At 35.7% G+C, this 26,940-nt stretch overlaps 1 protein-coding gene across 2 annotated transcripts; it reads right to left on the reverse strand.

Annotated features, from left to right (window-relative positions):
* Positions 1 to 427: 427 nt before the first annotated feature.
* On the reverse strand, positions 428 to 26,940 carry LOC131061713 (tyrosine--tRNA ligase 1, cytoplasmic). 2 transcript variants are annotated; one of them, XM_057995525.2, is made up of 10 exons: positions 26,601 to 26,940; positions 26,356 to 26,512; positions 10,311 to 10,594; positions 2,277 to 2,373; positions 2,055 to 2,160; positions 1,884 to 1,966; positions 1,612 to 1,757; positions 1,225 to 1,330; positions 1,086 to 1,145; positions 428 to 929 (listed from the first exon to the last, which is right to left on the reverse strand). In XM_057995525.2, the coding sequence occupies exons 1-10, from the start codon at positions 26,741 to 26,743 to the stop codon at positions 909 to 911; spliced, it is 1,203 nt and encodes a 400-aa protein (XP_057851508.2). In that variant the 5' UTR covers positions 26,744 to 26,940; the 3' UTR covers positions 428 to 908. The 2 variants fall into 2 exon arrangements, with proteins under 2 accessions (XP_057851508.2, XP_057851509.2); XM_057995526.2 differs by having other exon boundaries at positions 26,356 to 26,503; positions 26,601 to 26,920.

The raw sequence follows: 26,940 nt of genomic DNA on the forward strand, positions 1-26,940 counted from the left end.
CTGATATCTCCAAGGTAATGTAAAAAAGAAAAAAGAACATTAAATATGCTATTATTTAGCGTGGTATTAGTTTCTTATAGATTTAGAAGGCTTCACAACAAAGCCAAAAGCATATCCCTCAATATAGAAAATGAAGATTTTATCCTCGATATGAAGTTCTTAACTATTGTAATACCCCGATATCCCATTTTACACCTCAAAATAATGGATCACATACTCGAGCGATAAAGTGAATGAAAAAACCAATCGCAAGCTCCTCTACCACTCGTGTTGCAATTACTTATATATAAATTGCTTCTGCCACTGAAAGCTTGCTAAGACAATTTTTTTAAATTGAACTTTGGTTAATCTATATTTTGGTATTTACTTCTTGAAGATCAGCGCAATAAACATATCCTTCAATAACAGTTTATTACTAACACCTTAGTAAAAATAAAGGCATGAGATATTACGTGCATAAGGAGCATTCTTCATGCATAGTTCAATAAAATTGATAAAAAATCTTCAATGGCCTACATGGCAAGGGTTGGTTATGCACATGCCCATAATGGTGTGAGATTACATAGACACATGATTCAGTTTACGATTAAGTTTAAGCCATGTCTGAACAACAAACAATGACCAAACAAAATAAGATTTACCAAATATGGCCTTTTGGGATTCAATTTTGTAATTTCAACTTCTAAGTTCATGCCTTCTGACAGCTTGAATCTGATATATATTAAAAAAAGTATATTTATATTGTCAGCAGTAGTGTAGCCCTCAAATTGATAAAAACGGAATTAGCAAAAAAGATTTAACAAATGGTAGTAAATGATACTGCCCACAAAGAATGCAGTTGATCGTTAGCCTACTAGATCTTCAGTTTGCAGTACAAAAGCTGTATTGAGCGATTGATTTGGTCTCTATCACCTGGTAATTCTGTATGCCTGCAAACATGACATTCAAAGATTCATATCCCAAAATAAAAACCCAAATTACAACGGTATTCTTGAGCAACCTGGCTAAATTGTTATGCATTCAAGTAACATGAAAACTTTGAGGAATCAGTGAAGGCAGTAGGCCATTTAGATATAAACGCACACCTTAACTCTCTTCAGCAAATCTTTAGCTACTGCATTAGTTTTGAAATGGTCACGTACAGGCTGCAAAGGAGCTAAAAATAAGTAATAATGTTCCCTCAATCGGAAAGAATATAAAACTTGTCCAACTCCAGGAACCCACCTGCAATATTTGGTTCAAAGCCTTTGATAGAGATGGTTTGACATCAGCTGGATGCAATGCTCCTGCTTCATAATCTGTTGCTAACTCTTTCATGGTAGTATAGGTCCTGGTAAAAAGAAACAATTAAAATCTGTCACATGACAAATGCAAAAACTTGAAATACTTTTAAATAAAAAGAAAATATGAATAACAAAAGGCATTCTTTGCAAACAATAATGAGCTAAATACAAAACATAAAGAGAGATACGTCCAGAAATAAAACATGTATATGCAGAAGGGAAAAGATACAACTATGAATTAGAATCAAATGATTAGCACGCAAAAACATGAACCAGAAAATAACAGCTGTGGGTGAACCATAAGGTATCTGGTCGCAAGCATACTTACTTGTTACCGCCATTTTCCTTTGCGCGCTGTACTTCAAATTTTTTAAACCATGGAAAAATAATGTATTGAATGTACTCCAGGCACGGATTTCCCTCAACTACATTTGGAGGACAAAAAGCTTTTTTTATCTTCACATTCACTTCTGCCTGAAAAATAAATTGCATTAAATGCTGTATTTAATATAAATCCACTTTTCTTGATGTCAAGGCAATCTTAAGCATATATTACACCACACAGAATTTGACAGAAAAAATTGTAGGAATTTACGCCACCTCTTCATCCTCCATGAAGATAGCAGAACTTGGATCACTCTTTGACATCTTTTCCTGTCCTTGTTGTAGTCCAGACAACATGTCTATTATATTTAATATAAGGGAAAAATGTGATCAATGTGAGACTACATAAAAATGGCACCAAGTTAGATATAAAACATATCAGGATACGATGAGATAGTATTATTGGTTTGAATTTTCTTTTGGTATCATCGCAAAACTCTCTTGCCAGCATGTTTACTTTACGTTGGTCCATGCCCAGCTGACAGATATCAGCCTGTAATGCCACAATTCAGCCATGAGTCATTTTAGCAATTGCACACAATTTATATATTATAGAGCTTGTGTTAAACCTCGTTAAACTCCAAAAGGATTCAAGGATGAAAGAGAAACCTTCAGAAAAAAAATGTCAGCACATTGCATGCACGGATAGAATATCTGAGCAGCAGTTAACTCGTCTTGTTCACTACGACCCATTATTTGGCAACATCTGCATGTTTAAGAAATCACCTTGTTAAAAGCCAACTTATAACAGTATAGAAACTCGCATTACCAATTCTAATTTGCAGCCGCATAAACTGAAAGAACAATTTCTATCTGGCCAGCCAAGCCCCTTTAATCTATGCAAAACTTCTTTTGAAAAAAGTGCATCTTATATAATCTCAATCAACTAACAATTTACATTAGCTGAGCACAAGGATCACAAGGAAAGTCTCTTCCCATAAAAGCTAGGAAAGAAAGCGCCTAATTTAGACCAGAATAGTGCCTGAGAGTTTTTAGGTCATTAAGAAATAGACAGAGCTATAAGTATATTCTTATAAACAAAAATGTGTTAATGCCCTCAAGCAATCAAAACTAGTTGAACTTCATAAGTGGGCTAAGAAAAAATAAGTAAAACTGAAACATATGGCTCACAAAACAGGTTAAATGCCAGTTAGATGAGAAAATGTTTGGTTTTGACATTACACAAATAACTTGAAAAAAAATCTCAAAATCGTTATAATTTCTAATGCTAGTGTCAGTCTGAAAATACACATAAACCCTAATGGAATGAAATTAATTCAGATCCACAAATGTGATGACAGCCTGACCAATTTCAAATATAAACATACAATTTGAAAAAGAAAAATAATTGTAGAACTATGTAACATGGGGAAATATCCCCCCAAACCCTGCATCTCCATCCCCTCACCCATTCCAGGTACATAGAGATGGCGGGAAGCATCTCCTTTGTGTCCCGTTTCGCTATCCTTGGCACACAACAACATCCACAACTCATGGCATTGCCCCCAATGCTCAAAAGTGCCAAGTGTGTCAATGGCACACTAACACAAAACTCTAACATTCTTAGGGATAGCACACAAGTAACCTAGATTGCACATGGATTAAACTTGGCTATGATCTAGTGCGCTTTAGCAAAACTGATCCAGATCCAAAACCCCACAACATGTTGCACTATGTTAAAAAATGGTGGTCACCTCTATGCAGCTTCTTGTATGTGGAAACATTGACTTCATGGTAGCATCCAGCAAAGGTGGGAAAAGTTAGGTGCCTTCTCAGATATCATGCAAATTGTAAAATAAGAAGGGGACTGTAATGTTGCCACTTTGAAATATGATTTAATAATGAATAATAATAATAATAATAATAATAAAATTAAAATACAAAAGAATAAAAAATTAAGCTTAACTGATTAAAACACTGGGTTCTCACTGTGGAGACCCAAGTTCAATTCCCAATAGGGACATCTGAATTGGAATTCTAAGTTGCGACTCTTGGCCTTCCATAAGATGGGGAAGGTCTTGGGGTCAATCTAATCAAACATAATAATAATAATAATTCAAAGATATGTAATGGGGATGGGGCCCCCTACTGTGTCCCCACTGGTTCATAGCTCCAGTCAAAAGCTATTCAAGCTTCGGCCAATTACCGATCAAAAAAATATATAATTAAATATGATTAAAATTTAACTAAGTTAATGAATGGTCAAAAGGCATGATATGATAAGTTGTGACTTCCCCAAATATGAGGTATAAAAGGGAGAAAGAGAACTCATTTAAAGGGGGGATAGTTTTGGGGAATCAGAAGTGCAGATCTGATTTAAATAAGATATTATGAAGTGATGATCTAATTGGTGAAAGGTCGTGTCCCTTTCAAAGGGCAGAAATAATGAAGAGTTGCACTCTTTCAAAGGCTGCTAATGGTGAAAGGGTGTGTCTCTTGTGAAAAGGCATACATAATAAAGGGGTGTGACCTCTCCCCCACTTTGAGAGATATAAAGGAGAGGAATCAAAAGCCTCCAGGGAGATCACCAAAAATCAGACCAGATCAGTACTGTTGTTAAGTTACAGGCATTAACATCCTGGTTCTTGGAGGTATGCATGGGGATGTGCTTAATATATGAAGCCTGATAATATTCTTATGCAGAATTTAATAGTAATATTAATATAGACTACAATATGAATGACAGTCATACTTAATTCCATCTACATTCATAATACATTGAAGTTAGCACACTTTTAGCCCATTCCTTAATTTGCCATGATCCCGACCTGATATGTGGTGAACAGCAAACCAATTTTTGAAATTGTCTTACAAAGTAAGACTTCACAATTCGATGAATCAAACACAATTGTTTATCCCATGAAGTCGAGTTTGTTAGACAATACACAGCATCAAAGCATCAGCCTAAAGGATCGGATCTCTTCTATAATACAGCAACCACATTCATCATAATTGATTTGTTAATAGAGGTGTGATTACATTCATAACAACTGATTAGTCCACATGGATTAACAAAGGGGCAGCAATCAAACCATGAAAAGGCGCATTCCTCACAATCATTGCAACCCATGGAAAGGGTCATGACTCTCCAATGTCTAGCGAAGGATATAAGGGATCACTCCAGCACCCAGATCCAGCCATAGAACAATCTTGGAAGAGAAGCATTGATCAAATTCAGCCATTAGAGATTTCTGAAACTCATACGAAGGTTCAAAGGAAAGAAACACGATAGAAAAAGCACCTGGAAAGAAGATAAGAATAAGACGGGCCTGCCGATCTGAGTGGATTATCTTTCAGTGGATAAGGCAATCTGCTAACATCGAGAAGGATAGCAGACATAATTACCGACTGGCATGTAATTACCGACTGGTATGATAGTTGTTCTAAGAGATACATTAGAAACTGTGTTTGATAGCCCATTTTGTGGGAGAGCGATGGAGGAGTAACCTAGTGGTGACGAGGGGCTCACAAGTGGTCATAAGGACCCATGATGGAGTCAAGGAACCAGTTACTCCCTCTATGCCAAACTCACAAAGATGGTGATGTGTATGGATAATGGGCTTGGAAGGGACAACAAAATGGGCCGCCAAGTCTAGCAAGGAGGTTAGAAGCAACCATTCCTTGGACTTGGTAGACAACGGGCCCAAGCAACCCTTTCAAGTCTCAGTGTATAGGTAATGGGCTTGGAAGGGACAGCCAAATCTAGCAAGGAGGTTAGAAGCAACCATTCCTTGGAGTTGGTAGACAACGGACCCAAGCAACCCTTTCATGTCTCGTATACCCACTCTCTTTGTTGTTACCTTAGAATAGATTATGATTGATTAAGAATGGATATGCTTGTAGGTGTTTGCCTTTCGTTGTGGGTGCAGGTTATCTTTATAAGTCTCCACTCCCCTAATACAAGGTAAGTCTCAAGCCCTATTTCTGATTTATAAATTTATGAATTCTTGATTGCACTAGGATATTAAATTCAAGGATAATTACATAGAGTACTATGATAAATATCTGTCTCAGATATACTGTTAGCAAGTTAAGAATGGAAATTGTCACCTAATCAAGCAAATTAATTAAGTCATAAGTGTATTAAAATTAGGTAATTGTTGTTAAAAAGGCCTATATCTAATAGGAGACATTACAGGGACCTGCTCCTTATAAAAATGCAACTCTATTGATATTTGTGTGTGTGCTTATATGCATGCATAGAGAAACACACCCACACACATATTTCCCAAATGTACAATATCAAAGATTTCAATGACATCCAAATTGCAATAAAACCTGGTATGCCGTTTGGTAAATTATTTTGATACGGGAGGAGACATCTTTTGGCAACTGTCCCACTGAATAAAAGTTCATCATCTGGCTTGCTTGTTAGTGACTTTTGGTTACCTAGGTACAGCATAACCTTCACATCTTAAGTTGAGCATGCATTTAATATGATTAGGATTCAGTAACCAGCCTATCAGCTGGCAGGCTCTTCTATCTTGATTCAATTGATGTAAAGTGACGAATCATCTGCTGTTAATCTGGTGTATTTAAGGGTTGAAGGTTATGAAAATTCTACTGTTACTACTCTGTTTCTTGTTCTTGTGGTCAGGCAAGGAGTCAATATGGATACTGTTTATTGCAAAATATTGCTACTGCCAGTAATATTGTATGCGACACGTACATTAAGTCCACGGCTTCACATTTCTACCATTCAATGAGAGAGTGGAAGCTTATGTTTGCACAATCAGCTAAAGGCTGTCTAAGGTGTCAGAATCAAGGTGTCTATTTGTTGTGGAGCACAATCTTGCCCAGAGACATGGATATGCACCATATAAACCCTGATTAAAGAACTGAAACTCATTATAGAAATTTATGGCATAAAGGATCATTTCAATAAGCAATGAAAAATATGAAACTCCAAACCAAATTCTTCAAATGCTTAAGAAAAGTTATTTGATTTATTGCAATATGCAGAGAAAAGTCTTCTCAAACATGTTACATTGAGATACAGACACATTCTGTTTCGAGCATTGCAAAAGTCAAAGAAATTATGAAACTACTCAAGGATCTGCAAACAAGAATGACAACACCCTCACTTATATGGACTTTTGAAGGTACAAGAACGATCCATATCCATAACAAGTAAAAAAGTATAGATTTAGGATTCTCCTTTCACCTATAAGGAAAAAAGTTAACTAGATAATAGTAATTTGTTGGAATAGAAACAGGACATATTTTCCTCTGTAGACTATTTCAGAAATAATTAAGTTTGAAGTTTTAGTTTGATGCAAACTGGTAGTTCTAGGTAAATAAAATAGAATTTACACAGGGCATCACTAGTGAACATTTGTTTTTCACAGTCCATGATATAAAGTAAAGCTTCTGGTAATACTGTGCATTTATTTCATCGGCGCTTCTGTGATCCATCATCAAGATAAAGAGAGTAAAATAATAAGAGGATTACAAGATGTTCCAATATAACAGATGTCAAGAAAGGCCTGAAAACCAACAACAACAAAAAATTTAAATTAAAACTAAATAAAATTTAAAATGGGCAATAAGAGTAGAACCTATAAGACAAAGAATAAGGGTCAGCAATTAAAGTTACACTTTGAAATAACGTATACAAACAAAAACTACAAATTCAAAAAAAAAGATTTAATAGAAAAGGTGATAAAATTGGAATATAAGACGAAAAGTTAAAGGAGAGAATTAGATAAAAATGTGAGGTTATGAGAGAACGAAAACTTTATTTCCCTTCCTCTTTTCTTTCTCTAACCTCATCTCATAATTTTCATCTTACAGGTTCCAAACTTAGCCCCCTCTTTTAAAGTCTTTAATTTTGAATTTGTAATATTTATAGTTTTCTTTTCTAATCTTTGTAGTGTACCTTATTTTAAATATTGTAACATTAATTGCTGACCCTAAACTTTTTTTCTTATAGGGTTCTACTCTTATCCCCTTTTTAAATGTTTATTTTGAATTTACAAATTTAATTTTTATTTTTAGATTTTTTGTTTATCTTCATGTCACTTCTTGGCATACATTGTTTATATTTTGCCATCTTGCAATCATCGTATCAATCTGCTCTCATTATCCTGATGATGGATCACAAAGTGTGATCCAAAACATTAGGAAATAAGGAATGAACTTTTCTTTATTGACTGGTTAACAGTTTTAAACAAATACATGCATGTAATACTTATAACAGCAGCATTAAAACCATGACATTTGCATTCCTAACCACTCAGATTAGAGAATATACTCAGCTTTGCACGTAAATCTCTAACATTAATTGCTGACACTAAACTTTTTTTCTTATAGGATTCTACTCTTATCCCCTTTTAAAATGTTTATTTTGAATTTACAAATTTAATTTTTATTTTTAGCACTTTTTGTTTATCTTCATGTCACTTCTTGGCATCCATTGTTTATGTTTTGCTATCTTGAAATCATTTTATCAATCTGCTCTCCTTATCCTGATTATGGATCACAGAGTGCGATCCAAAACATTAGGCAATAAGGAATGAACTTTTCTTTATTGACTGGTTAACAGTTAAAACCAATACATGCATGTAATACTTATAACAGCAGCAGTAAAACCATGAGATTTGCATTCCTAACCACTCAGATTAAAGACTATACTCAACTTTGCAAAAAAATCTTTAACATTAATTGCTGACCCTAAACTTTGTCTCGTAGGGTTCTTCTCTTATCCCTTTTTTAAATGTTTATTTTGAATTTTTATTTTTAGCATGTTTTGTTTAACTTCATGTCACTTCTTGCCATCCATTGTTTACATTTTGCTATCTTGCAATCATCTTATCAATCTGCTCCCATTATCCTGATGACGGATGACAGAGAGTGATCCAAAACATTAGGAAATAAGGAATGAACTTTTCTATATTGACTGGTTAACAGTATTAAACCAATACATGCATGTGATAATTACAACAGCAGCAGTAAAACCATGACATTTGCATTCCTAACCACTCAGATTAGAGAATATACTCAACTTTGCATGTAAATCTCATTATATTTATTATTAACAACTGGAATGGACCAAACACTGATTACTGAAATGGATTGATCGGAAACAATTTTCAATACCACTAATTTCTGCATTATAAACTGATATGTGCCAAAGAAATTCACAGATGATACTGTCCACACTACTGTTTACTTGCATAATAAGTCTAATATGTCTTATGGAAGCAAATTACAATCAAGACAATATAAACCACAGATCACAGAAACTTCAAGAAGAATTCGATTGCAGGATTTGTACTCTCAGAAGAGTAATTACAGTACATTGCTGACAGATCTTTTGTAGCAGGTTAATCATGAGCAAAATCATGCCTGATCTGCTCCAATAGTCGAAAACATTTTATCTGGATGTGCCGGTTGGTAAAGCCAGGTTGCTGTAGGGTGAATATGTTGTTGCTAAGGATAGTATTCTTCAATGCGCCTTAGGATTGGTGCAGCAACATCCTGAATTAACCAAGAGCTGCTCTAAAAGGAATGTTCTCAGGCAGGGTATGCATCCTACCTGTAGCCTTCTCTAACTGAGATTTCTGTCCCGGTTGAGAAATGAATCTGCACTTTGCAAACTCAGAATTGTATGAACCGATCCCCAAGTGGAGGTGATTGTACTAACTTTTATACCCAAATGGTGGCACCAAAACCCCAAATACCTTTACACAGATCGGCCACCAGACAAAACCACCATAGATCGGCCCACAAACAAAACTTTTATTATTATATATTAAAGAAAAAATATTAATATTATTTCATTTATTTATTTTCATTTTAAATATTTATTAATTAATATATTTATAACAGTTGAGCTGGAAGCTGACCAATCCAGCTAGGTGGTGGACATAACAAAATAAATGTTCACAGTTTTTACCAAAAATCTTACCGTATCTACAGAGCAACATTAGTTATATGCACTTTTAAGATTTGAAGGTATAAGTATCAATAACATGTACAAATGTGGAGAATTTGGATTCTCGTTTTCCATAGCTGACAAAAAAGCAACTCATGGAAAACAAGAGAAACATCAGTTGCCTATTCGAACTACTTGTTAAGGATCTTTTTGTAGTTTAAGACTATATAATTGGTTAATTAACTTTAATATGGTTTAGAAATTTTTGAAATGACACCATCAAGGGAATTTAGCTCTGCTTCTGTCAGTGAGTACCTTTTATTGTTTATATATTAAAATCATCATGTGCGTAGATGGTAAAGTGGATCTCACAAATGAACAACTGTTAGAATGCAAGACTCGTAAAGGATTTTTGGTACTTTATGACTACAGACGTGGTTTATGAACTTCATTATGTTTTTTAAAATTACACCACCAAAGCGTTTAAACTTTATGCTATGCTTCTATCAATGCATGCAATTGGTTACTATATAGACATTGAACTTCTTAATCTTAACATTGCATGCCTACCATCAGTTCTAGCCCTTCTGCTGAATGAAAGCTTTAACATTAAAAAACTTTACCCTATCTCTACCTTACTTTCAATTTTCAGTTTGATGTAAACAGGTGACTCTAATAGAAATGAAAACATGTTTTGCTTGTACTCTCCTTTCCAAGAAAAGAATTTATTTATTGTCTGAAAACCATATCTAAGTCTATATTCTTACCTTAAAATCCTTGGGAGCTTATTGTTTCGTGCAACTTCCATGACAAGTGGCCAATACTCATGTGCTCGTGAGTTGATCTCATCCGACGACCAGAGAAATTGCACTCTGTCAAGCTTCATACCAACTGATTTCCAGATTTCAATCATGTACTGACCTACAGTCCTAATTTTTTTCAAATCACCTCCCATCTTATTATTTAGCTGCGCAAACCAATCGGCAATCCATATTTTCATAATGCAGCCAGCATCTGTCAACTTGTTTACATTTATTGCTTTCATGACTCCCTGCAACACAAAATAAGTTAACTATAAGAATCTACTACTACTCAAAACAAAACAAGACTAAATGTAGATATCATCAAAAACCTTCTCAACGTAATATTTCCCAATAGAAACAAATTGATTATAATGAAATAAACACAGCAATTTTTAAGCAAAAAATGATGCTCAAACCCTCATAAATTTATTTTCCAACATAAACAGAAATACCCACAAAGATTTATCAATATTCTATATAAACTATGCACCCAATTTTGAGAATTTGATAACTAAATCCAATGGAAACTTCACCAGTCTGAACATACAGGTAAATAACATAATGTGTATGGCCTATAGGTACTGTTAGGAAAATGGTCTCAACCTTGCAATTATAAATGTTTATTGTTGATAAATGAGCGTGGAGGGTTGCAAGGGGAGGGAGGGAAGGTACTCCCCTTGTGGGGTCTGGCAAGGATAGTGCCCCCAACAGGGGTTCTGAAGCAGCACCCCTAAAAGCCACATTTTGTGTATAATTTATCATTGTAAATCTTGACCATTTATCATCAGGTCATAGATTTAACACTAGATATTATGTGTGCTTTGCTTGCCCTAGAATGCAACCCTATGTGTGTTGTGATGTATTGTACCAAACTATATAAAGATAGGATATATCTTGTACCAAACTTGAAGTTAAAGGAGAAAATCATTGAAGAATACCATAACAACCCCTTAGCCAGACACCAAGGATATTATAAAACCTATAAGCAAGTAAGAGATAAGCATTCTTAGAAGGGTCTCAAGAAAGACATCCTAAAACACATTCAAGAATGTATGATGTGCCAAAGGAACAAGGGAAAACAAACCTTTCCAGCAGGCTCCTTCAACCCCCACCCATACATAACCAAAAATCGGAAAGTATTTCCAAGCTTTTTAAAAAAGAGCTTCCAAAAGTGCAAGGTAAATATAGTATATAGTATATACATTGTGGTAGACCGCCTTACCAAGTACGCACATTTCATTGCAATATCCACAAACTATAGAGCTCCTCGGATAGCCAATGTTTTCTTCTGGGAGATTTTCAAAATACATCGTTTACCTAGAAACATCATCAGCAACAAATAAAGCAGATTCCTTAGCTTATTTTGGTAAGAACATTTCCAACTAGCAAGAACAGAACTCACATCAAGTACAAGTTAACATCCACAAACCAATGGGCAAATCGAGACGGCAAAATCCATGGATCGAGTATTTACACCTCAGAGAATATTGTTATAACACCACACATCATATGTCAATAGGAATGAGTCCCTTCAAGGCATTGTAAGGGTATGAGGCAACTTCATTTGGCAATTTAATCCTTCCGGGAAGTCATGTACCAAGAGCCAAAGACTTTGTGCAGCAAAATGTAGACATTACGAATACACTTAAAGATAATCTGCATCAAGCACAAAATCACCAAAAGATATATGCTGATCGAAGAAGGATTGAAAGGACATTTGAAGTTGGAGAGGGGAGGGTGAATCAGTGTTCTTTCGGAATATAAGATTTTAGCCTTATCAAAGCATCCATTCATCAACTGATAAACATAAATACATATAATTGAAACTGTATGCGGGAAAAGTGGGTTGATGAAACTCAATATATGAAAATATTTCAAAAGACTTGTCCGCACACACACATGGGACTTCTTGGTGCAAGTTATGGAGCTATGAAGGATAGCTCAACTTCCCAAGGTTGGTTCCATGGTTCTCTATCTCACAAGGTCCCTCAAGCCAATGTCTTTGCTCTCAGATCAATGAGCAAAGTGACTTAGGGATGACTAATGCAAGAATGAGAGATGCTTTAAATTAATTCTAACATGAATGCATCCTATTTATGCATGTTTCTACAAAATGGATTAAACTAGATTATAAGATGACAAGGTTAGTAGCAATACTATCCTAACATGATATACTAGTTAATGATTTAAGCTAATGATAATAGAAACTCTAAAATGCTATATTAGATTAATTCCTATTGCAAAGAGAGGCTAGATGCAAGCTAAAATTGAGCATAAAAGAGATACTAAAAGCTTGGGTGATAAAATGGAGGGATGGAGAGCTCTATTTATAGTGAAAATAGGGCAATGGAGGGTCAAGATTGGAAGAGTTATCAAGGGTCAGGATTGAAAGTTATCAATCCATATTTACAATTTTCACCAATGAAATGGTGACAATTGTCAACATAAGATTGTTTGAGAGGAGAGGTAGGAAGCATTAAATGCTTGAGGGGACATGATGGTTACCTTAAGAGGTAAGGATTAGGATTAGATTAGTGTTTATCCAATAGATAAAGCTTTTACCCAAAGGATAAACTCTTGTGCAAGGGATTAAGGAATAACCATGGTCAAAGCATTAAAGGTTTGATGAGACCCTTGGGTTACATGAGGGTTAAGTTAGTCAAAAAGTCTCTAACCATGCAAGAGGGTTGAGTTAACCATTAATGGTTTGGAAGACTTTTAAGTTGTTGAAGACTTAAAGCCTTTAATAGTTTTCAAAGACTTTGAAGGTTTGAGAAGTGACTTCCCTTTGCTTAGAGATGTGACAATGATTAGGATAGGATTAGGCTAATTAGAAGGAGTTAGAAGAATCTAGAAGGGATTTAGGCATGCAAGTGAATTTTGTAGGAGAATGCAAGTGGGAGGAATTTTGGGATTTTCAGTTAAAATAAAATCATTTATTTCAATTAAATGGTGTAATTTGCATTTGGATAAATATTTAAATAAATATTAATTTATTTAAATGTGAATGTGAATTTTGGATTTAAATAAATCTTAATTTATTTACATGAGAAAAAGGAAGATAAAGCATTAAATGCTTGAAGACTTTGAGGGAAAACATTAAAGGCTTAAGAAGACTCTAGAAAGAAGCCATTAAGTTTGAAGACTTTAAATTTGAAGACTTTAAGTTTGAAGACTTTAAGGGAAACCATTAAAGGCTTAAGAAGACTCTAGAAGGAAGCCATTAAGTTTGACGACTTTAAGGGAAACCATTAAAGGTTTCAAGTGGGTGAGGATAAATAGGATTTTAAATAAATAATTTTTATTTAAAATAGTTGTGCAACTTGCATTTGTAAGAAAATACAAGTGGGTGGAGGATAAAGGTGATTTAAATAAATGATTTATTTAAAATAGTTGTGCAACTTGCATTTGTAGGAAAATACAAGTGGGTGGAAGATACAGGATTAATTAAAATAAATTGTTTTATTTTAATTTGGTTGCAAGTTGGAGATTTAAATAAATTAGATTTATTTAATTGGGGTAAACTATTTAATTAAATGTAAATTTAATTAAAAATAGAGAGAAGGGGTTTAATTAAATAAAATGATTTATTCAATTAAATGATATAAAGGGCTTAAGTGAATTTAAATAAATAAATTGAATAATTTATTTAATTAAATAGAAGAATGTGGTGATTTAATTAAATTAGATTTAACTAAAATAGAGGAATTCAAGAATAAAATGAACATTAAATATTCATTTAGGAATATGGTCATTTTTATACGTCTACAGAAACAACTAATGCAATCACATAAATGAACACCATAACATAGAGAATTTATACGTGGAAAACCTCAATGAGGAAAAACCATGGTGGGATGTGTGACCCACAATATCAATTCACTGGCCATATGAAGAGATATTACGCATAATAGGGGCTTGCACATGCAGGAAGGCACACTGCCTAGAGCACACTTCTCATCACCAAGAGTCTCACTGACTGCAATCACTTTTTGATACAAAAATGCAAAACTGAACTCATATAATGCATCTGCTATGCCTGATTGAGTTCCGGTTAAGGCTCTTACTATTCCGGTTCTTAAACCCTAAACCCTTGCCGGAATAACATACACCTTATGAGTACCTTAGAAATCATCTACAGAACATTACAGAATATTGCTTTCACATACAAATGATCTCGCATACATAAACTTCGCATTTTAGATCTTATCACAAAAAAATGTTGTTTTGAAAATGACCTAATAGACTTACTTATATACCCTTACAAACATTTATGTCATATGTCGGCTTACATACAAAATGATAATACATGTCGGCTCATTATGAATTATAAAATGATTTGTCGGATACTACCCTTTGTCGGATCTCCAAGTGATGTCGGCTTCCCATACCGGTACCTAGTTTGCCGGTTACCTTTATAATCCTTGATGCCAGTGAAGTGTTTGTTAGTTGTTAATGTGAACCAAAATATGTTGCCATCAATGACAACATAACAAACCGAATGAGTGTCAATTGCCAACAATCTCCCCCTTTGGCATTGATGGCAACACTCATGTGAAAAATGGTTTCAATCTGCCCTGTTGATCCTAGAATGTGATTCTGCTCCCCCTAAGCTATATATATCATCTGAAATCCAATCCATACATATTTCTCCTTTCTATTTTTCACATACATCACTCCCTCTTTGGCATCAATGCCAAAAACCGGTACAAAGAATGAATAAATCAATCAGATTCTGTAAGGGGAATGTCTCTCAAAATACTTATTGGAGTTGAATGAGCTTGAAGATTTCCGGGTAAGCACTCTTCAAGAACTCCAAATGTGTCCCAACTAGATTTGAATACCCCTGAAATTGACACAAGTCCATTTAGGACATATGCATGAGATTATTTTTCCTTGAGTTCTGCTAGTGTGGCCTTTTCCATCATATCTATACACGTCCAACCGGGGACTCACTAACCCTCTGAGCTCTTTAGCTCTCTGTATGATTTTATCCCTGTCTCTTTCAAGAGCTGAAATCTGGACTTCTAACAAAAAAATTTGACCATCCAAAGATGTGGTTAAAGAATTTACTCCATCAAAGTTATTTACAATGCCTGCAATTGTATTTTGAATATCTTTAATGCTTTTGTCTATACCTGCTGTAAGTAAACTTGAATTGCAGCATACCCGGTAAATATTTGTACATTGCCTCAAAGCATCATCTATCATTTTCAATCTATCTGCTATCTGTACTTTGTCCGATTCAATCAACTGATCAAAAGTGGCCCTTTTGGCCTGAGCAAACCAGTCCAGAGCATGCCGGTTAAAAATATGCTGCAGTGATTGAAATTCCTTTGAAATATGCTCTGTCAGCATTTTTAGCTTGCCAAATGGGCTTGCTCCCTTATCAATTTGGCATTCCAGGACTAACTAGTGCAAAATTGGAATGGAATGATCAATTGTTTGCTTTTCCTCAGTCCCTTCCTTGATCATTTTCTAAGCTGCAATCATCATGAGTTCGGTTGAACTCATCTCTATTATGCTCTTCTGCTCAACATTTGCAGTGTTAATTGCCAACAATAAGCAATCATCAATCAAAGTAAGTGGAGCCGAGAAAGCTAAAATCTAGATTCCATGGGTCATACAAGATTATAAAAAGGATAGGAGAGCTTGCTTACGAATTGAAACTATCAACAAATAGCAAAATCCATAATGTCTTCCATGTGTCTCGTCTAAAGAAGGTACTGAGCCAGCATATTACTCCATGTTTAAAATTACCCCCGCTTGATGATTAAGGCAAGTTGATTTTGGAGCCCAAAGCCATTCTTGATATGTGAGAGAAGAGGTTAAGGAATCAGACTATTCTTGAGTATATGGTTAAATGAAGGGTCTACCTATAGAAGGCGCCACTTGGGAAGGACTCGAGATCTACCACTTGGGAAGGATTCGAGATCTTTGATCATCCAAATTTAAAATTGCCTAAGGACAACCAATCTTGGGAAGGGCAAACTGTCATGCTCTACCACAAAAATTGCAATTTATTATAATTAAAAATGTCAACATATCAAATCAAGAGTGACACTCACCAAGGAAAGAGGTGACTATAAATTACAGGTCAGCAATCCATTATTAATATCAACACTTGGCAAAACTGGTCGACAATCCTTATGAATATCGATTATCCTTAACACTCAGTAAAGTGAAGGGTCATTTGGTGATTATTATTCATTGAGGGCAGCACTTCATTGCAAAGGCTACATCTTTTCAAACTTAATGGTTATGACCCTTTCCACCGTAAAAGGTATAAAAGTAGAGAAGTCTCATTTGAGGTAGGCATCTGAAAAACAAGAAAGAGATAAGAAATAAGTAATCCAATCTGACTAAAAAGCAAAATTTTGAGATCTGACTTGAATTCAGAAAAAGAATCCATTTGTATTTAGCAAGTGATTGGTATGCAATATGGTTGAATCTAATGAATCTTTAATTTATTTAATGCATTAGATTGCCAATCCATCAAGAAGCATTAGTGGTTATTCATTTTATTTTCATAAAGCAATCATATTAGGAATTAATAAGGAAACATAATAGGGAGATGCAGGAGATGTAGGAATTAAGTAGACTACCCATTGAGTTGAATTGCTTGTGGGCCACAGGGTCGGATTGACTTGGTTGGTTGTTCAACGCTCTTGGGCTTAGTTGTGGAGGACAGTCTCCCGACACCCTATTGAGCTTTCCCCTCAAGTTTCTAATATGGTTGGTTATTAGGAATAAGCTATAGTGTGCATGTTTACAAGAGGAATCTTCATTATCATTTTTTTTAATGTTTATTGATTATTTTCCTAAATTCAATTGCTATTGTGTAATTTGGTGAAAGAATACTCTTGTCAATAAATTGTATTATTGGATTTGTTATTTCTGGGCAAAATCAGGTGTACCCCCAAAAGGGGACATTACAAACCAATGGGTTTTCATCCCCTAATCACTAATATTCTATGGGTTTTTGTCCACAAAAGACTATTTATTAAACATGAGTGTCCAAACAAATCTTGATAGAATTTTGATGAGATAAAAATAACTTTGATTTTTCTCCTTCAGCTGTTCTCTTTCATCCTGATGATGGTTCATGGAGTGTGACCCAAAACGTCAATGCAAAAGTTCTTACACAGTTGAATCCAGAAATATATCACGATTCACAATCAATAGCATGAACTGTGGAAATTTGATAAATTTGAATTTGAAAGATAAAAAGAGGTGCATGTAATGTGAAATTTCCTATAAATATATAGAGGAGCAAATCCAAACAACCCCTTTTGTGGAAAAACAAATAAAATGATGATTTTTATTAATTTTCCTCCAAAGATGCTCACCAAAAGAGCCCATGAAAGATTTCTAACTAAAATTAGAAAAAAACTCCCATTATGACAACCTGTCATAAAATCTATCATAACTGTCATAGAATATTTTGAAACTAGGTGCAACATGATATCGGAATTTACTAATCGCACCATAATAAACCCCCACTTTATTTTTGGTTTCCAACACTAAATAAAATATATGTAATATTAATTGACCTCATTTAAACAGCTTGAAAATGTATATTTATCGTGGGGTCCATTAAATAATTTATTTTCCAATCTCCTTCCTTAACCCTTGGAAAATTTGGAATGAGCAATTTTTCCATGAAATCAAATTAATTAAAAATGGGACATGACACTCGATCTGGAATCCTTATCATTTCAATCTACATAGTTTTCTATTGCATATTATTAGTTGTCAGTATCAGATCCATTTTGGAATATTAATGTTTAAGTTTTATCATTTATTATCATATTCTGTTATGTTTTACTTATTTTAGCATTCATTATTGTAGGCAGCTTAACAGGAACATAGGTACATTTTGCATGTAGTTCAGCACTAACTATACTGAGTTTGATTAAGTTGCTAGACTTCTTTCAATTAAGTTTAATTAGTAGGAAAAGGCCTCATCAAAGATTGCAACCTTTGATCATAACCTTGTATATTGGGGAGCTCATTTCAAGTTAGGAAATCATCAACTTGCAAGCCTATAATAAGCTATACCAATCTAAAACTACTAATTGCTGCTATTTGAATCTATAGCTTATTGTGCATTACTATTACAATATATTATTCGATTGTGTTGTCATATTGATATATTGCACCTTCCTAACTAAGCGTGAAAGAATGAACTTTGGACCCAGTGCATGTTAACATTGGTGAACCCAACATACTGGCATCAGTAAAGTTTTGGGTGCTTATTTGTTGTTTGGTTGAGGAAACTCACGTTCAGAAATCATCGGCAAAAAAAGTGCACCAATCAACAGGTATGCTTGGATTGCATCAGTCCAAAACTAGCAAAGAATTAATAGATGACCCAAATTTTATTGCATAAACATCGAGCTTAGTTGGTTGAATGATTAGCCATCCTATGAGTGATTTTCAAAATAGTTGAAGAATAGAAAGATTTGTCTGGTATTGACGTATTTGACTCAGGAAGAAATAGTTTTAGTATTTTGGCAAAACGCCATGATGGATACGGTGTGCCAAACCATTTCAGCAGCAGGTGATATCATACCTTGTACAACAAAATAACAAAGCCGATGTAATGTCCCCTTTGTAAATACCTTAGTTTTTGCCCAAATCACAGTTATAATATTAAATTTCTGTATGCCTGAATATGACTGTCTAAAATCCAATCTGATCCTGTTCAGTGATGCCTGATGTTGTCTCCTTTGATGTTTTGTCTCGGTTACCTGCTTCTTTAAATCTGCTTGAAATCTTCAATATTTTCTGCTTATAGATCTGCAGTAATTTGCCTTAAGATCTGATTATAAATCTGTAATAATTTACCTTCAAATCTGCTCATAAATGCACCTCAGATCTGCTCTAGAGTCTACTCTAGATCTGCTAAAAAATGGGAATAATTTTCCATAATCTATTCCCTCTAACTCCACCAATTTACATTCTTAAATATCCCACACAAGTACCCCTTCACCCAAGAGAGTTGACACTGTTGAAGATTTATAGCTGTCAGAGAGATTTTCTGAAGAAGCCTTGCCAGCTGTTCTTATCCGATGTGGAGTGATTCTGTGCTGGCTGCCGTTTCTATTTCCGTATGGAGTTTGTCGGTTGCCTTTCGACCTTGCATCAGTGGTGTAACCGACCTCTTTCTTTACGCGTGACTCTTGTCATTCCCACAGGGGAAGAGTAATGGCTAGTTCGGGAGAGTACATGAAAAGTCTCTTCTTTTTCATGCGTTGATTGTTCTCTTTCTTGTTGCGGGTTATGATGGATTCCTATATAAGGTTGGTGATAAGGCAGCCGTGGGTAGAGCTGAAGGCATTCCGTCATTCATTTTTTGTTTGATAATCACCCTGTGTAATGTTCAGGCTTCACATGTAATGTTCAAGTTTCTTGTGTAAGGTTTGGGCTTCTGTGTAATGTTCGAGCTTTTGTTGGAGATCATTTATGCTGTGATCTTTATCATTTTTCAGTCTTCTCTCTGTGAAGGTTCAGTCTCTCTTGAACAGGTTCAGATTACTGTGGGTTGTTATATGATAACAATCGTATTTAGTTCTTGACTTCTTATTATTGTATCAGACTTGCTATCATAATAAAATATTCATTTTGTGTGGCTGGGTTTTTCACCCTCAAGTGGAGGGTTTTCCCAGGATAGATTATGTGTATCTTGTTTCAGTTTTATATATTCAGGTTCAGGTTTTAACATGGTATTAGAGCCAGGTTCCTCCTATAGAGCCTAACCGCTTGAAGGTAGATCCTGTGCTTTTGTCCTAGGATGGGCACTGCAGCTTAGCATTTATGTGGTTGGTCCATCACTTTGTTGTGGATGGTATTAACGACAGTTCTTCAGATGATGCTTAAACTATGCACGGGGCAGATATTGTGGATAGATGATGAGTGATGGCGAGAGCCAAAGGCCACACAGCCATCAGATCATCACTAGGTGCTTTGGTGTGATCAATCCAAGTGAATGGAAATTCCATTGCTGAGCAAAATTATAAAAGGATGATGAGAGATTGCATTCAAGGAAGGAAGACCTTGATGATGGTTGCCATGAGATTGAGTTGGTGACTGTAGACATTTTCTTGAAGAGGAGGAATTACTATTCAGAGGGAGCCTCACTTCAGCTTCAAAGGGAGCTTGACTTTCAGCTTCAGAGGGAGTGATACTTTCAGCTTCAGAGGAAGCCACATCTTTTGGTTAATGAGTTCTTCTCTGTGAGAAAGAAGTTCGAGGTGCAATCCCTTGTTAATGAGTTCTTCTCTATGAGGGAGAAGGTCAAGGTGCAATCCCTTGTTGATGAGTTCTTCTCTGCAAGAGAAATTCGAGGTGAAATCCCTTGTTCCACCCTCTGGGAGTAGCTATGGTGGATCCACCCTCTGGGAGTAGCCATGGTGGAAGTCATGTGTATGACTTCATGACTTTATTTTCTGTTTTTCTGATTCACCCTCTAGGGGTAGCTATGGTGAATATTGTTATGCTGAGATAACATTTTTTATTTGAAAAAATCTGTGATGAGATTTTTTTTTGTTGTTGACATTCTGTTGGTTGCAGCTATGTGTACTTGTCATGTGATGACATTTTGAAGATCTCTCTCTTGCTAAGAGGAAGTGCTGAAAATTTATAGCTGCAAGAGAGATTTTCTGAAGAAGCCTTGCCAGCTGTTCTTATCCGATGTGGAGTTATTCTGTGCTAGCTGCCATTTCTATTTCCGTATGGAGTTCGTCAATTGCCTTTCCTCCTTGCGTCGGTGGTGTAACCGACCTCTTTCTTATGCGTGACTCTTGTCATTCCCGCGGGGAAGAGTAATGGCTAGTTCGGGAGAGTACGTGAAGAGTCTGGTCTTTTTCGTGCATTGATTGTTCTCTTTCTTGTTGCAGGTTATGATGGATTCCAATATAAGGTTGGTGATAAGGCAGCCGTAGGTAGAGCTGAAGGCATTCCATCATTCATTTTTTGTTTGATAATCACCCTGTGTAATGTTCGGGCTTCATATGTAATGTTCAAGTTTCTTGTGTAAGGTTTGGGCGTCTATGTAATGTTCGAGCTTTTGTTGGAGATCATTTATGCTGCGATCTTCATCATTTTTCAGTCTTCTCTCTGTGAAGGTTTGGTCTCTCTTGAACAGATTCAGATTACTTTGGGTTGTTATATGATAACAATCCTATTTAGTTCTTGACTTCTTATTATTGTATCAGACTTGCTATCATAATAAAAGATTCATTTTGTGTGGCTGGGTTTTTCACCCTCAAGTGAAGGGTTTTCCCAAGATAGATTACCAAGTCGGCCTCCCTTTAATTTATTTATTTTTAAATCCATTTTTCTTACAAAATTGGGTGCCAAGATAGGGTCGGCCCAAAAATTAATTAAATTTACCTTCTGAATTTGGTGTATGAATCAAGAGGGATTGGCCCCAATCAGGGGTTAGCCTAGTTCGGCCCTCTTAAAGAAGAATTATTATTTTTTCTTGTTTTTAATTTGGACACCTGGGTATATATAATGTTGCGATCAGTATTAAGTATGAAGGCTGCCCTAGGGTTTAGGACATGGCATGACAGTCTGCCCTTCCCAACATTGCTTGTCCTCCAGCAATGTAGGTTTCTATAATTTGAATAAATCAACCCAAGGCAATAATCATAGAGACTCGTGGAATAGACATGTTGGAATCACATCAGCCATGAACTAAACTTGGAGCATACACATGAATATATATTGTCTATTGACATAGTGAACAGGCATATTACAATTAACATTATGACTAGCTAATTAACCTATAACACAATCATTGCTTAGTTTGGTAGGAAACACGAAAGGGCGCCAGTAAACTGCCCAACCCAACTAAGCCTAAGAGTGTGTCACATCCAAATCATGGCCATTCACCTCACATCCCAAAAGCCTCAAGAACATCAAACTATGATCATTTCCATCCCTTAGGGTAATCAATTCATCACTTGGCTCACAAGAGGCACTAACGTCCAACTATGCCCAGTTCCATCCCTTGGGGTAATCAATTCATCACTAAGCCCACAAGAGGTAGGAACATCCAAATATGACAAGTTCCATCCCTTGAGCAAATCAATTCATCACTTGGCCCACGAGAGGCAAGAATGTCCAACTATGACCAATTCCATCCCTTGGGGTAACCAATTCATCACTTGGCCCACAAAAGCAGGAACATCCAACTATGACCAGTTCCATCCCTTTGGGTAACCAATTCATCACTTGGCCCACACGAGGCAGGAACATCCAAATATGACAAGTTCCATCCCTTGGGCAAATCAATTCATCACTTGGCCCACGAGAGGCAAGAATGTCCAACTATGACCAATTCCATCCCTTGGGGTAACCAATTCATCACTTGGCCCACAAAAGCAAGAACATCCAACTATGACCAGTTCCATCCCTTTGGATAACCAATTCATCACTTGGCCCACACGAGGCAGGAACATCCAACTATGACCAGTTACATCCCTTGGGGTAACCAATTCATCACACGGCCGACAAGAGGCAAGAACATCCAACTATGATCAATTCCATCCCTTTGGGTAATCTAACTTGCTTCTTATCTAAAGATCTTCATATAGATTCTATCCATTTCATTATCCTCTTGCGAATGTCCACATCAATGGATGATAAGCAATCACATTTGAATCAACAAGCTCTTCTTTTCAAATTTGCTTCTATAAATGATCTTCTTGTAGATATAATGGTCCTAGTTGTCCTCCTAAATCTGACATAGACTTCTCAAAATACTCTCTTCAAAATGCTTCATAAATCTGCTCCAAAGTCTTCTTTATCTTTGCATCAAATCCTCTTTACAACATATCTCTAATATTCTTGATCTGCTCTTACAACTATTCTTCTTTAAATAATATTTGCTGCATTCTCACACATTTTTTTATTTTAATAAACAAATTAGACCATTCTAAAATAAATCGTGACTCTTGAAGAAATTCTCTTTAACAAGTCTTTTATTATATTTGCCAACATATTAATAGATCTCATAGATCACACCCTTTCTTCTCTTTATGAACCGAATGAATCTTTAATTACTTTGCTATAAATCACACTCCTCTAGACTTGGCTCTTATGTTTATTATTGCATTTAACTTTTCTTATTAATCAGAAGTGCTACTTTTTACAAGATGTGGTCACTGCTCTTAACAAATGTTTTGGCATCCCTTCAATCATTTATAGTTTAATTCTTGCTGGAATTTTCTGCGTGAGTTTCTCCGGGGTAAATCACATGTTTTATACCTACCTTCTTCCTAAGATGTTTTCATTCACCTGTTCATGTTGATTGTTGCAAACTGATAATATCTATAGCACAAGTAGATAACGGCTATCGTGAGCAGGTTCTGTTTTGCATGATGAATGTACTGTGTTAGAAATCAATCATAGATATGTAGGAACATCATCACCTGGAGCCATATATACTGTTCAATTAAGCATAGAACTTGTCGACAAAAAAGTATTGAATATAGGATTCATGTTGTGGAATCATAAAATGAATCACATGTAGATAACATGAATCTCCGGGGTAAATCACATGTTTTATACCTACCTTCTTCCTAAGATGTTTTCATTCACCTGTTCATGTTGATTGTTGCAAACTGATAACATCTATAGCAAAAGTAGATAACGGCTATCGTGAGCAGGTTCTGTTTTGCATGATGAATGTACTGTGTTAGAAATCAATCATAGATATGTAGGAACATCATCACCTGGAGCCATATATACTATTCAATTAAGCATAGAACTTGTCGACAAAAAAGTATTGAATATAGGATTCATATTGTGGAATCATAACATAGAATATCAATATTGATTACAGATCAATAGATGGTAACAAATGCAGTTCTGATATGACCTGTCTAAAAAACTGGCTTAACTTTACCCCAAACATCATATTCCATCAGCTATTACATCATTTAGCTAGTGAATCAAACGCCACAATTAGACCTAGTATCTGGGCACCATGGTGCTTCCAAAAAAGCTTTTAAGTGTTGACTCTTTTCTGAGCTTTCATGATTTCTGACCAAGCACAATGGTATCTACTATCGAGTACCTGCAGAAATAGGTTCTACATGTCTGCCACAATTCTATTTTCCCTAAGCTTAATAGAAGCAAAATGGTTGTTGGAAAACAAATATGAATGCGTGCTCTAACGCAGACTATCCCTTGGGTACCTACAAACCACTTAGTCTTCTAAGCCTCCATTTTCCTGAAATGAATATTATTAGTCTCATCCTTAGTGTCCATGTTTTCAACTAATGAGAAAAAATTGGCAGCAAGGACAATTTGAACCATATAAAGGGGTAGATTTCTTACCTTGGCTGTCTCTTTTGTGATTGTATGCTCCTCTTATGTATGCATTGCATGGGAAAATGCAAGGTTTTGATTGGTTTGCCAAACATTAAAAACTATTTCTGGTTTCTTTTCACTTTCACCTTTGTCAAAACACATGTCCAACAAAATAAATTATAATCAATACATCCAGCAAATGCACAAATGTCACTGACAACAGACCAAGCAAACCCAGCCACTTGGCACAATGTGAACTACCCTGATGGCAAGAGGAGTAACCCAGCAGTGCAACCAGTAAAAGTCAGTAGTTTCATCCCTGCATAACTGGAGATCAAACTGGGTATTGGGTCGAAAGTTCTACACTCTTGTGGAAAGAAGTCGTCAGTTTTATCTGTTCCATCAATCAATCAAAGTTCTTTTATCGTTTATTTTTCTTCTGTAATGTCTCCATTTTGACAGAGTGGTCTGTCAGTGTACAAGGTGCATAGATGGGTGTGTTTGTAGTTTCTGTCAGATAATTAGGATTGAAATAAGATGGTTCTGTGGTCAGTTAGTTAGGTTTGCAGTGGACTGGAATTAGGTGGTTGGTTAACTGTTTGGTTTCTGCTATGGTTCAGGACTGAGGACTGGCTTTGACAGTTGACTGCTTAAAAACTATCATCAATTGAGGAGAACTGCTCAGTTAAGTGCTGAAATTGAGGAAAGGATTGCTCGCTTAAATGCTGAAACTGCCTATGATTGGGGAATCCAGGGAGCACATAGGTTATAAGAGGCTAGAGGCATTGAGTGTGAAACAGAAGAAACATTTTTAAAACGTTAAAACAAAAAACAACTTCATTTTCAAGATTATGAAGCTGTGAGCAGCAGCTTTTGGGCATTTAAAGGCGGACACCTCCAGATGCGGCAGCTAGACTTTCTTGGGGACAGAAACTCTCAAGCAGTAGATTGAGTTTCAGAGTCTTGCCAGGTTTATCAGAGGTGTTTAGATTTGCATGTTAAATGTGTCCAGTTATCTGCATCAAACTGTTAAATTTCAATTTGATTGTGTGGGTTTGAATATAAATAAAGATACAAAAAATATGTTGCTCGAGTATTTTCTAGGTTATTATTACTTTTGCTTTTAGTAGGGCTTTTACATCTTGGGATTGACATTTAGTATTTTTCAGGGGTTATCTACACCAAGGAGATCGAGTGAGTCCCTTGATCAGTCAATCGATATTCTTTTCCGGTTTAACCACATGACAGTGAGTACAGGGCTAGTTTGGATCTGTACCGGCACAGGTTAATCACCAATAGTACCTTATGGAATAATAAAAACTTAAAAAGTAAAAGTTGCTTTTAGTTTTTTCTGATCACAGCCAGGCTAATTACCAGTTGAGCATGTAAGAACCGAGCACCCAGATTGTAGGATTTCTTTTCATTTACCACATATAATGTTCAAGTTTTTTAACCCCGGATTTCAACCTCACTACAAAGTTTGGCAGTGAAACAAACTTTGTCAATCTATATAGAGCCTAAGTACCATAATTTTTTTATTTTAAATCATCTCACAAACACTGGATTCTCTGGCATTTACCTATTGGTGGAAATGATACTGGGTGGTGAAGAGTTCAAGTCCCATCACCAATGAAAGAAAATTAAAACACAACCCAAAAACCGAAAAGAAATAATATCTGGATACCTGAGCAATATGCATCCGGCCAGAGGGTTCAAAGCCATCATAACAGATGGGCTCCTTTTTTTTCTCCAAGAGCGCCAACAGCTCGCTTTCTTGAATGCATTCTTCTCCCACGCTGCGCACCAGACTGAACCTCTCATCCAAGCTAAGGCTGACCCCACTAGAAGAACAACACAAGAAAACGTGTCAATCAACCATAACACACCAGAATGTAAAAAGTGTATATATATACGAAAGCAGCAACAGACCCTGTAGTTGGTGAGGAATCAGAAGCTGATAATCTTTCTTCTGGATCAGAAGCTGATAAACTTTCCTTAGGATCAGAAGATGTAGCCTCCGAAGCTGCATCCTGCTCAGTAGGAGGACAGTTTTTATCCGATTCATCTGCCATTGAAAACAATTTTTTATTAACTTTTCGACACAAAGGCTTCCTTGGTTACTCTTGCAGAAAAAATAGACAGACCAAATGCTAAGGTCCGGGCGGATTCTTATGTTTCTAGGTTTGTTTTCTGAGTTTTTTTAAACTCTTTTTAAGGGATGAACTTTTTTAAGCTCATATTTGCTGCAGTTTGATTGGCGTTGACAACG

The sequence above is a fragment of the Cryptomeria japonica genome, chromosome 10 (assembly GCF_030272615.1).
Source record: "Cryptomeria japonica chromosome 10, Sugi_1.0, whole genome shotgun sequence".
Lineage (NCBI taxonomy): Eukaryota > Viridiplantae > Streptophyta > Pinopsida > Cupressales > Cupressaceae > Cryptomeria > Cryptomeria japonica.